This window comes from Mobula hypostoma, chromosome 16 (genome assembly GCF_963921235.1).
Source record: "Mobula hypostoma chromosome 16, sMobHyp1.1, whole genome shotgun sequence".
In the NCBI taxonomy this organism is placed as follows: domain Eukaryota; kingdom Metazoa; phylum Chordata; class Chondrichthyes; order Myliobatiformes; family Myliobatidae; genus Mobula; species Mobula hypostoma.
Genome location: NC_086112.1, coordinates 51,893,137 through 51,906,300, shown reverse-complemented (window position 1 = coordinate 51,906,300; position 13,164 = coordinate 51,893,137). Strand labels below are relative to the sequence as shown.

The window sequence follows — 13,164 nt, the reverse complement described above, 5'->3', positions numbered from 1 at the left end:
AGATTTTGGTATGTGTCATTTTGTAAATGAAAGGTTTAATGCTGCCTGCTGACCAATGTTGATTGGCAATGTACACCACTTTTCTTGTCCTAACTGAATTCGCAGTTTGCCTCTTCAACTACTAATTTATTTTCTGCTGAACGAAAGGAGAGTTCTTTGTCTATTGAAACAAGATAGAGGGGGAAGCAGCATGAGTAATACCTGTGTGACCTTTGATCAAGAGCACAAAGAGTCATCATTTTGTGAACCACCAGCCTTTTATTTACCCTTTTCAGGAGAAAGAAAAACACTTGTGACTTGCACAAAAATCATGAGCAAAACTACAACTATTGTGGATAACCGGAAATGCAAGCAGCTGAGAAGACCTGAGCCACTAGTCCGCAAATGCAATCAGCAGCCTTGTCAGACCAGGTAAGGTACAGACATTGATCTAAATCAACCATCAGCTTTTATCCAGTAAACACTGTTATCTGGCATGTGCTAGGCATTGCAGATGCTGTTTAATTAAACTTGCTGGTAAATCAAAGGTTATGTTGCCCAGTAATTTCATTATATTGTAGGCACAGTAGAATATATAGATATAAGGAAACTAAGTGATAGAATAGCCAGTGATGGTATAGTACAGTGTTACCAGTACGTCGAATGCTATGGGGACACGAGACTGCAAATGATGTAATGTGGAGCAACAAATAATGTGCTAGAGGAACTCAGCAGGTTGTACAGCATCTGTAGGAGGAAAGAAATTGTCAATTGTTCGAGTTGAAACTCTGGAATGGGACTGAGAGTAGAGCAGCAGGATGAAATGGCCAGCATAGAAAGGAGAAGGGGAGAGGCAAGAAAGGATCGTAGGAACTGGTGGACTGGGGAAGAGCGATATGACTGACAGGCATTGCCAGGTAGGGGAGGTGAGGTTTGAGCAGGGGTTGAGTTGGAAGACTGTAGCAGGTAAATATACTTGGAGACAGACCAACAGAAAGAGGAAAACAGAAATAAATGGCAGTCTTGCGTCTCCATAACATTTGACGTACTGGTAACACTGTACCATAGTATCACTGGCTACAGTAACACTGTACCATAGGAACACTGTACTATAGTAACACTATACCATAGGAACACTGTACTATAGTAACACTGGCTATTCTATTCCTCAGTAATCTTATATCTATATAAGAAAAGGGAGTCCATCAACTCCCACATTGTCAGAAATTTCATTACATCGGCTAATCTCCACTCCATAACATCTAATCTGATAGTGCCTCAACCTCGTAGTTCCCACTTCTTTTACACAAGATCCATAAATAGGCCTGTTCTAAATAGCCCATTGCTTTTGCCTGCTCTTGCCCCACTGAACTTATGTGTTCATACCATCACTCCATCCTGTCTCCCCTTGTCCAGTTTCTTCCCATCTATGTCTGGAACAACTCACACCTCAACCATTTGGCCAATTTCTGACTCCCCAGCCCAAGCTGCCTCTTCTTCACTATAGCTGTTCAATCTTTATATACCTCCATCCTCTATCAGGGAAGTCCTAAAGCCCTCCACATCCCTCTAAACAAAAATCCAACCACCACTAAGCACATCTTTCCCTCTCCACCCCTCTCCGTTTTCCGCAGGGATTGTTCCCTCCGCGACTCCCTGGTCCACACGTCCCTCCCCGCGGATCTCCCACCCGGCACTTATCCCTGTAAGTGTAAGTGCTACACCTGTCCCTACACCTCCTCTCTTGCCACCATTCAGGGCCCCAAACAGTCCTTCCAGGTGAGGCAACACTTCCCTTGTGAGACTGTTGGGGTCATCTATTGCATCCAGTGCTGCCTCCCCTACATCGGTGAAAACTGACGCAGATTGTGGGACCGCTTCGTCGAGCACCTCTGCTCCATCCGCCATAACAGACAGGATCTCCCGGTTGCCACTGACTTCAACTCTGCTTCACATTTCCATTAGGATATGTCCATACATGGCCTCCTCTACTGCCATGATGAGGCTAAACTCAGGCTGGAGGAGCAACACCTCATATACCGTCTGGGTAGTCTCCAGCCCCTTGGTATGAACATTGAATGCTCCAACTTTCGGTAATTCCCTCCCCCTCCCTTCCCCTATCCCTATGTCACTCTGCCCCCTCCCCCAGCTGCCTATCACCTCCTTCATGGTTCCGCCTCCTTCTACTACCCATTGTGTTTTCCCCTACTCCTTCTTCACCTTTCCTGCCTAACCCCTCTCTGCTTTCCCTCCCCCACCCTTTTATCTTTCCCCTACTGGTTTTTCACCTGGAACCTACCAGCCTTCTCCTTCCCACCCTCCCCCCACCTTCTTTAAAGGGCCTCTGCCCCCTCCCACTTCAGTCCTGACGAAGGGTCTTGGCCCGAAACGTTGACTGATCGTTTCCACAGATGCTGCCCGATGCTGAGTTCCTCCAGCATTTTGTGAGTGTTGCTTTGACCCCAGCATCTGCAATTTATTTTGTGTTTACAATCCAACCAGTTCCCTGCCCACAATACATTCATATGGCTGGCTGAACTTGTTATTACCTTAAATTGCTTCTCTTTTAACGCCTCTCACTTCTTACAGATCAAAGGTGTTATCATAGGCCATAGGTATGCCAGGCTTTTTGTTGGCTGTAAAGAGCAGTCCCCATTCTAAACCTTCTCCAGTACCACTCCCTGCTTGTTCTCTGTTACATTGAGAACTGCATTGTTATTTCATGTGCCCATACAGAACTCATCAATTTTATCATCTTTCTCACTAACTTTCACCCTCCACTCAAATTCACGTGAACCATTTCTGACACTTCGCTCCCTTTTTTAGATCTATCTACTGATATTTACTGGCTATAGTAACTGTAGACTCCCACAGCTACTTGGACAGCCCCACTTCTCACCCCTGTCTCTTGTAAGGATTCCATTCCTTTCTCCCAGTTTCTCCATTAGCGTATTCCTCTATTTCTTGTACTTCTGCTCTCATCCCTCCTCCCCCAGACAGAACAGGGATAGAGTATCCCGAACCTTCCCTTTCTCACTATGAGCTTCTCATCCACCAGGTAGCCCTGCATCATTTCTACTATCTGTACCGCGATCCCACTGCCAGCACATGTTCTCCCCACCCTGTCTGCATTCTTCAGGGATCATTCCCTGCATGACTCTGTGTCCACCCATCCCTCCTTTAGCACCGGCACTTTATCCTGTCCTTGCAGTAGATTTAACACTTGCCCTTACAATTCATTCCTTTACCACCACTCAGTCTTACTAGGTGAGGCAAAGATTCACATGCAACCTCGTCTGATGCATCAGGCGCTCCTGATGTGGCCTTTCCTACATCAGCAAGACCAAGGACAGACTCACCGACCATTACACAGAACACCTCAGTCTGTAATGGCTACCCTGAGTTCCGAGTTGCAGGCCATTTCATCTCCCCGTCCAGCTCCCAAACTGACCTGTCCATCCTTGGCCATCTCCATAGCCAGCATGAACTCCAACACAAACTGGAGGAGCAACTTCTTATTTTCAGCCTTGGTAGTCTACAATGCAATGATGAATATTAAGCTTCTCAATTTTAGGTAACCCCCTCACCCCTTTCCTTGTTCCTCCCTCTTCTCATCCCCTCCCTTCTTAATTCTCGTTTCACCCCTCTGTGTTTGGTCTTGCTATTTGTTCCAATGATTTTGTCGTTTTTCTCACCCCTCCCCCCGCCACCCAGTCACCCTTCAATCACCTTTGTCTCCTTCTCCGTACTGGCACTATCCACCCACAATGTCCAGGCTCCGCACGCACACAACACAACCCCATCTAGTTACAACTGTCACTCACCTCTTCCATTCTCACCTCCTTTACTCATCTGAATACTGCTCTGGTAGTGCTTTGTGTTCCTGCCTTCAGCAGCTTTCTTTTGGATTCACATTCCCCCTCTCTGTACTCTACATGTTTTTTCCCTTCTTCCTCTCTCTCTGTCTGCCCTCATCCATCATTTACTTGCCACATTTTTCCAACTCCAGCCCCCCTCAGCTCCTGAACTGCCAATAACCTGCCTGTCATCTTAAACCCCTCCTCAGTCCACCAGTCACCTCAGAATCCTTTCTTGTCACACCGTTTCTCCTCTTTATGCTTGATACCTCACCTCTCCAATCTCAGCCCTAATGTAGGGTTTCATTCTGAAGCATCATCAATTTCTTTCCTTGCACAGATGCTTCTCGGACCACTGAGTTCCTCCAGCACGGTGTTTGTTCCTGCAATTCTGTACTTGGTAAACTGTCTAGAAGAAGCAACACACACAAAATGCTGGAGGAACTCAGCAGGCCAGACAGCAAAAGAGTAAACAGTCAATGTTTCGGGCTGGGACCCTTCTTCTAGGTGAATTTACTGACAAGTGCAAAGTATCTCTGCAGTTGGAAAATGCTGAGCTGTGATGAGAGATTTCTGAAGTACTAGTTACTAGATCATGCCAAGTTACTTTCTGAGTATTGATTTTACAAAGATGGCATTACAAATTCATATTATGAGCATGGTCCAAGATTCAAAGCAGAGATGATGAATACACGTCGGATGCTGGCATTTCCAGCATTTCAGTGGAACTTCAAGCCCTTTGTCTTACTCTTCCTAAATTACCACATTACTGATAACAGTGAATTGCATTATAATGATTCATAATTATAATTGCATTGTAACAACAGGTGGATGATGACAGAGTGGACACCATGCTCACGTACTTGTGGTAAAGGAAGTCAAAGCAGACAAGTGGCATGCACCCAGCAGCTCCGAAATGGAACACTGATTAGAGCTCACGAGCGAGACTGTCCCGGACCAAAACCTGCATCATTACAACGCTGTGAGGGTCAGGACTGTCTGACGGTGTGGGAAGCTGGAATATGGTCAGAGGTAAATGAAACTTCCTCAACATTTTTTAGTGTTTCATTCCATAGGAAAAAAATACTTGTAAAACTATGCTTCTTACTATGTCAGTGGAATTGATATAAACCTAGTCCACCGTTCTCCGAAGGTCCAAAGTTAATGGAGACAATTAACCTTCTATCTAAGAAGCTTAGAATTTAAATCTTAAAAGTGGATTAGAATTTAGGATGTTGTCAGATTAGATTTTAATTCATCCTTTGTTCAAAGTGCAAAGTAAATTTATCATCAAAGTACATATATATCACAATATACTACACAACCCCGAGGTTCATTCTCCTGTGGGCATTCACAGTAAATGCAAGAAATACAATAGAATCAATGAAAGACCACCACCAACAGGACAGACAAACTATCAATGCTGAAAAGTCAACAGATTGTGCAAATACAAAAGAAAAAAAAAATACTGAAGAAGAAATAAATATCAATAACATGAGATGCAGAGTCCTTGAAAGTGAGTCCATAGGTTGTGGGAACATTTCAGTGATGGGGTGAGTAAAATCGAATGAAGTGATCTCCACTGGTTCAAGAGCCATATGGTTAAGGGGTAGTAATTGTTCCTGAACCTGGTGGAGTGGGTCCCAAGGCTCCTGTACCTTCTTCCTGATGGCAGCAGCAAGAAGAGAGTATGGCCGGGATGAAGGGGTCCTTGATGAAGTATGCTGCTTTCCTGTGACAGCTTTCCACGTACGTGTGCACATTGGTGGAGGGGGGAATGGTGAGGACTGGGCCGTATCCATTACTTTTATTAGGCTTTTCCGTTCAAAGGCATCATTGGTGTTACCATACCAGATCATGATGCAACCAGTCAATACACTGTCCATCACACATCTGTAGAATTTTATCAAAGTTTTAGATGTCATGCTGAATCTTTGCAAACTTCAGAGAAAGCAGAGGCGCTCCTTTCTTCATGCTAGACCCAGAACAGATCCTCTGAAATGTTAACACAGAGGAATTTAAAGTTGCTGACCCTCTCCAACTCTGATCCCCCAATGAGGACCAGCTTATGGACCTCTGGTTCCTTCCTCCTGACGTCAATAGTCATCTCCTTGGTCTTGCTGACATTGAGTGGGAGATTGTTGCTGTGGCACCACTCAGCCAGATTTTCAATCTCCCTCTTATATGATAGCTCATCACCACCTTTGATTTGGCCAAAGACAGTTGTGTCATCAGCAAATTTAAATGTAGCATTGGAGATGTGCTTATACTCACAGTCATAAATGTAAAGTGAGTAGAACAGGGGGATTAGCACACAGCATTGTGGTGCACCTGTGATGATAGAGATTATGGAGGAGATGTTGCTGTCAGTCCAAACTGACTGGGGTCTGCAAGTGAGGAAATCGAGGATCCAATTGCAGAAAGTGGTATCAAGGCCTAGGTCTTGGAATATAGTGATTCATTTTGAGGGGATGAGGTTGTAATATACTGAGCTCCAGTCAGTAGAGTATGCTGATGTGTAATCCAAACTGACTAGAGTCCGCAAGTGAGGAAATCAAGGATCCAGTTGCACAAGGAGGTATTGAGCCCAAGGTCTTTTGAAGCTCATGATTAGTTTTGAGGGGATGATCGTATTGAATGCTGAGCTGTAGTTGATAAAGAGCATCTTGTTGTATGCATCATTACTGTCCAGATGTTCCAGGATGGAGCGAAGAGCCAATGAAATGATACCTGCTGTTGACCTGTTGTGACGGTAGACAAATTGGAGAAGATGCAAGTCACTTCTCAGGCAGGAGTTGATATGTTTCATCACCAGTCTCTTAAAACACTGCATGTAGGTGCTACTGGACAATAGTCATTGAGGCAGATTACCATATTCTTCTTGGGCACCAGTATAATTGAAGCGTGCTTGAAGCAGGTGAGTACCTCAGACTGCCAAACTGAAAGGTTAAAGATATTGGTGAACACTCCGGACAGTTGATCAGTCTTTGGTACTCAGGTACCTCGCTTGGGCGGATGTTTTCCGTGGGTTCATCCTCGTGAAGGATGCTCTACGTTGGCCCCAGAGACTGAAAACACAGGGTCATTGGGGGCTGTGGGTGTTCGTGAAGGTGCCCCATGCGTTGACAATCAGATTGAGCATAATAGGCATTGAGCTCATCTGGGAGCAAAGCCTTGTTTTCACCTATGTCGCTTGGCTTCACTATGTAGGAGGTGATGGCATTCACACCCTGCCAGTGCTGTCAAGCATCCTTCAGTGATTCAAGATCGGTCCAGAATTGCCATTTCACACGTGAGATGGTTTTTTTCGGTGATCACACCTGGACCTCTTGTATTTTGCTTGGTCATCAGATCTGAATGCCATTGATCTGGCCCTCAACTATGACTCATCTATGACTGTTTTCATAAATCTGTGACAACCATGGTGTATTGGCTCAGATCCTCCAATGAGTCCTTGAACTAGGCCCAGTCCATTGACTTGAGGCAATCCCATAGCCGCTCCCCTGCCTCCCACGACCACCTCTTTGTTGTCCTTATCTCTGGAGCTTTGCCCTTTAGCCTCTATATGTATACAGGTAGGAGGACAGCCAAGTGATCAGATTTCAGCAATGCAGTCTAGCCATGGAACAGTAGGCTTTCCTAATAGTTTTGTGACAGTGTCAAGTGCATTGGGACCCCTGGTGCGGCCAGTGACATGTTGGCAATTCATTACGGCTGTGTTATCATGAGCATAAAGTCATACATAAATGCTAAAGCAAGAATTATATGAAGTTGAAATAGGTTTGAAATCCAGTTACCTGATGGGAACAGTGTGACAGGTTCACACAATTAGAGAATTCAGATGCTTGTTTACATGGAAACACAATAGTTTCATTGTTTCACCATGAAACCATTGTATGAGATCACACCTGCAATAGTATTTGTCTGCATGAGGACAGGGAAAGACGTCGATAGCCCAGGGCATAATTCTAGTTCAGGCACATCTGGGTGACAGGTTTACTTATTAAGTTAAGGTTTATATTATTCAAAGGATGTCCCATCTCCAGCCAGTTCAGAATATCTGTGGATCTTTAGTGCCAAATATTCTGGGGCATTGTTCCCTTACTATAAAAATGGATTGAAGCTGGAATGATCATCATTTTGATTTTCAGGTGCATTAGCTCAACCAAAACCTTTAACACAAATTTTAAACTGCAAAATAATTGGTCGATTCTGTCAGTTTAGAACTTGACCCAACCATAGCACAACAGTTGAAAGGACTTAAAATTTAAATAGCAGACACAAGAAATTTTACAGATGCTGAAAAATTCTTGAGCAACACATAGAAAATGTTGGAGGAATTCAGCAAGTCAGACAGCATCTATGGAGAGAAATCAACAGTCAGTGTTTCAGGTCCTGATCGAGGATTTTGCTCCAAAATATTGACTGTTTATTTCCCTCCATAGATACTGCCCGACCTCCTCCAGCATTCTGTGTGTCTTACACACTTAAATTGCACCTTTCTCTATTTCAGGATACCTAAAAGTGCTACACAGTCTGTGCTACAACCCGAAACATTCTAAGCAAGCAGAGATTTCCTCTGGCCTTCTGTAAAAGGATATTAATGAGGACTGGTGGAAATAACGTTACGAGAATCACGACTGAGACAAATAAATCCCTTGTCTCGGTTACTCAAGCCTAGGAGGAAAATGTCCTGTAAATGCATTTCCATATTCCTGTGTGCACCCCTCATTTCTCAAAATTAATGAAGTTTCTGCCCTCCCAAATTTTCTCTGTGAAACAGAACTGTCAACACAGACTCTTTGGTGTTTAATAAAAACAGAGCCTCCGTTAATTGCTGTTGCATCTGAGTCTAAGTAGTATGTTTAAATGTTTACTGGCATGTTAGGTACAACATAAAGTGCAGAAATTCTATAATTAGGTCCCACATGTTCTGACAGCTTTAAACAGATACACAAAGTAAGTCAGTCATTTAAATGGGAAGTCATTTTCTCAGGCTGATGGGCTAGAACTCTAACTCAGTTTCTGCATAAAGATGTAACCATTTCAACTGTTACTTTATTCCATGTGTGCATGGTATTGTCATTTTTAAATATCTGTTAGAACATAGAAAATTACAGCACAAGAACAGACCCATAATCTCTGTGCTGAACATGATGCTAAATTAAACAGTCTCTTCTGCCTGGGCATGAACCATATCCCTTATTTTCTTGCATATCAATGTGTTTATATGAAACCCTCTTAAAAGCCATTACGAGGAAATCTGCAGATGCTGGAATTTCAAGCAACACACATAAAAGTTGCTGGTGAACGCAGCAGGCCAAGCAGCATCTCTAGGAAGAGGTACAGTCGACGTTTTGGGCCGAGACGCTTCGTCAGGACTAACTGAAAGAAGAGCTAGTAACCCCTGATAGCCCATTCCTGACACCTACCTCTCTGAGTATATAAAAAAAAAGATTGCTCCACACATCTCCTTTAAACTTTCCACCTCTTACCTTGAATATATTGTTTGTCCTCTAGTATTTGATATTTATACCCTGGAATAAAGATGCTGACTGGTTTTCATAGTTTTTGTGAACTTCTGTCAGGTCTCATCTCAGCCTCTGTCACTTCGGAGAAACCTCATACCCTCTAATGCAGGCAGCACCCTGGTAAACCTTTTCCATGCTCTTCTCAAAGCTTCCATATCTTTCCTGTTGTGGGGTGCCCAGAACTGCACACAATCATTCTGGAGAGATGTGATTTCCCTCCTCCCATATTGAAGTTACCTGTCCAGTTTTATTTTGCTATTGTTTCACAGAAATGAACTAGAAATAACTTACTGCTTTAGGGTTTGTTTTGTTTTGATAATGCACTGAGGCAGCATGTAATTAAAATACTACTCAGGATGTTTTTCCCTGAAGATTCTTAACAATGGCCATTTCGCTTGCGAGTTTTTTCAACACGTACATTTGTCTTGGAATATCCCTTGCCTTAATTATGGCAGAAATTAGGGACTGAGAAGGAGGTTGTCTACCTTAAACCCCTCCACATCCTCACATATCAACATGTGGATGAAATATCTAAGACAGAAATCCCCAATATCAGTCTTTTAAACATGAATCTACAAGGCCAAGCATAGGGCATCCTGAGAAAATTCAATACTACTGGATAGATAAACATAACTGTGAGACATTGGTATTATTGAACCTGCATTCTGCATTAAATGGTCACCAATTTGCCTGTTTCTGTGATAATACAGTGTATATTCTGCACTATTTTGTCAGCTTTGCTGTATGATCAAAGTTCAGAGTTCAAAGTAAATTTATATTAAAGTAACTATATGTCGCCATATACTACCTTGAGGCCGCACCCAGAGTACTGCGTGCATTTCTGGTCTCCTTACTTGAGGAAGGATATACTGGCTTTGGAGGTGGTGCAGAGGAGGTTCACCAGGTTGATTCCAGAGATGAGGGGGTTAGACTATGAGGAGAGACTGAGTTGCCTGGGACTGTCATTCAGAAGAATGACAGGAGATCTTATAGAAGCATATTAAATTATGAAAAGTAATTATGAAAGAAGATAGAGGCAGGAAAGTTGTTTCCACTAGTAGGTGAGACTAGAACTAGGGGACGTAGCCTCAAGATTTGGGGAGTAGATTTGGGATGGAGATGAGGAGGAACTGCTTTTCTCAGAAATCTCTGTGGAATTCTCCGCCCAATGAAGCAGTGGAGGCTACCTCAGTAAATATATTTAAGACAAGATTGGATAGGTTTTTGCATAGTAGCTGGAATTAAGGGAAAAGGTAGGTAGCTGGAGATGAGTCCATGGCCAGATCAGACATGATCTTACTGAATGGTGGAGCAGGCTCAAAGACCAGATGGCCTACTCCTGTTCCTCATTCTTATGTTCTCGATATTCATTTTCTTGCAGGCGTTCACAGTAAACCAAATAAATATAATCCAACCATTGGAAAAATATACAAAAACAAAGACTGACAAACAACCAATGTATGTGAGAGGTTGTTGTTGTGGCACTTCTCAATGAGATTTTCAAACATCCTCCTATATGCTGGTTTATCACCATGTTTGTTTTGGCCGAAAGCAAACGTAAATATGGCATTGGAGCAGTACTTAGCCTCACAGTCATACATATAAAGCGAGTAGAGCAGGAGACTAAGCATGCAACCTTGTGGTGCACCTGTGCTGATGGAGATTGTGGAGGAGATGTTGTTGCCAATCCAAACTGACTGGGATCTGCAAGGGAGGAAGTTGAGGATCCAATTGCACAAGGATGTATCAAGGCCTAAGTCTTGAAGTTTAGTGATTCCTACTGAGGAGTTGATTGTGTTGAATGCTGAGCTGTAGTCTGTGAAGAGCATCCTGATGTATACATCTTTGCGGTGCAGAAGTTCTAGAGTTGACTGAAGAGCTGATGAAATGGCATCTGCTGTTGACCTGTGTATGAAAGTAAGCAAACTGGAGCAGATCCAACTCACTCCTCGGGTAGGAGTTGATGTGCTTCATGACCAGCCTCTCAAACCACTTCATCACAGCTGATGTAAGCGCTACTGGACTATAGTCACTGAGGCAGGTTAATGGGTTTTTCTTGGGCACCGCTATGATTAAAACCTACTTGAAGCAGGTGGGTACCTCAGACTGCTGAAGCAAGGGGTTAAAGATGGCAGTGAACGCTCCAGCTGGTTGATTAGCACAGGTTTTCAGCACCTGCTACCTGGGCCAGATGGACATCAACCTCCTGAAGGATACTCTAACATCAGCCTCAGAGACTGTCAGCTGGGAGCCTATGTGAATTTATGAGGGTGCCTCAATATTCTGTCCATCAAAGCGAGCATAAAAGATTTTCACTCAGTCATGAGAAGGTGTGGAGGCTATGGAATGGGTGCAGAACCAGTTTACCAGGATGCTGCCTAGATTAAAGTGTATGTGCTACAAGGGGAGATAGCACACACTACGTCTGTTAACTCCGATGTGGAAGAGGCTGAGTGGAGATGTGATCAAAGTTTATGAAATTACAAGAGGCTTTGATACAGTGCTTTGAAAATGTATTCATCCCCCCAATCCTTTGTTCACACAAATGAGCATCACAATCAGGGATTCTGATCAATTTAACTGAGAATTTTGTTTGTGATCCACATCTTTTTCACAGACGAGCCAAAAAAGGGGAAAATTGTAAAACATCAGAAAACTAAAAATTCAGAAACAGCAGTTCAAAAGTATTCATTCCCTTTGCTCAGTGTTTAGTTGAACCACCTCTCACAGCTGTTACAGCCAGTAGTCTTTCTGGACACGTCTCTATTAGCTTTACACAACATGATGGAGCAAGATTTGCCAATCCTCCTTGCAAAATTGCTCAAGCTGTGCCAGGTTAGTTGGGGAGCGGTGGTGGACAGCAATCTTGAGGTCTTGCCAGAGATGTTTGATCAGGTTAAGGTGAGGAGGACATCAATTTTCTTCATTTGGAGCCACTCCACGGTTGCTCTGGCAGTGTGCTTTGGGTTGTTGTCCTGCTGAAAGATGAACTTCCTCCCCAATTTAAGGTTTTTGGCAGAGGCTAGCAGGTTTTTATCCAGGATCTCTCTGTATTTAGCAGCTGTCACCTTCCTATCAATCCTGAACAGATTTCCAGTCCCTGCTGCTGAAAACATCCCCATAGCATACTTTACAGTAGGGCTGGCTTGCCTGGCTGATGTGCAGCATTAGATTTACACCATACGTACCGTTAAAATAAAGCATATCCTCACCTGTAAAGACTTCAAAGCATCACTTTGACGATTCTGTAAAGATGTAGAAGAAGGTCTTGTGGTCGGATGAGACTAAAGTGCAACTTTTGGCCTCAGCATTAAGCAATACATGTGACATAAATCCTTGGCTGTAATATTCATTTATGTGAATGAGGGGGGTTGGATACTTTTTCAAGGCACTGTAGAAAATCAGTATCTTTTTTCCACAGTCGACATGCCTAATGCCAGAGGACGTGCATTTAAGGTGAAGGGAAAATGTTCAAAGGTGATGTATGGGGCAGAGCAGTGGATGCCATTTAATGTACTGCTCGGGGTGGCACTGGAAGCAGATAGGATAGAGGCAATCAAGAGGCTCACAGGTGGGCACATGGAAATGCAGAGAGTGGAGCAATGTGAATCATGTCCAAGCAGAAGAGATTAGATGTGATAACCTTAATTAGTCTAGGCACAGCATCAAAGCTGAAGGGCTTGTTCCTGTGCTGTACTATTCTACAAACGTATGTTCTAAGAATCCTGGTTCTGTCCCGGGTTCTTCCTAGAGGCATTTGTGTGAAACTATCCAGAGTACACACTAAATGATCTCCT

The 13,164-nt window shown here is 43.5% G+C and overlaps 1 protein-coding gene across 2 annotated transcripts in view; it reads left to right on the top strand.

The window, feature by feature from the left end:
• Positions 1 to 13,164, top strand: part of LOC134357401 (A disintegrin and metalloproteinase with thrombospondin motifs 19-like) — a 381,779-nt gene that overhangs the window by 330,986 nt on the left and 37,629 nt on the right. For both annotated transcript variants that reach the window (XM_063068949.1, XM_063068950.1), the window contains exons 19-20: positions 276 to 411; positions 4,664 to 4,868. In XM_063068949.1, the coding sequence (XP_062925019.1) occupies positions 276 to 411; positions 4,664 to 4,868 (341 nt within the window). The remainder of the gene's footprint in view (positions 1 to 275; positions 412 to 4,663; positions 4,869 to 13,164) is intronic.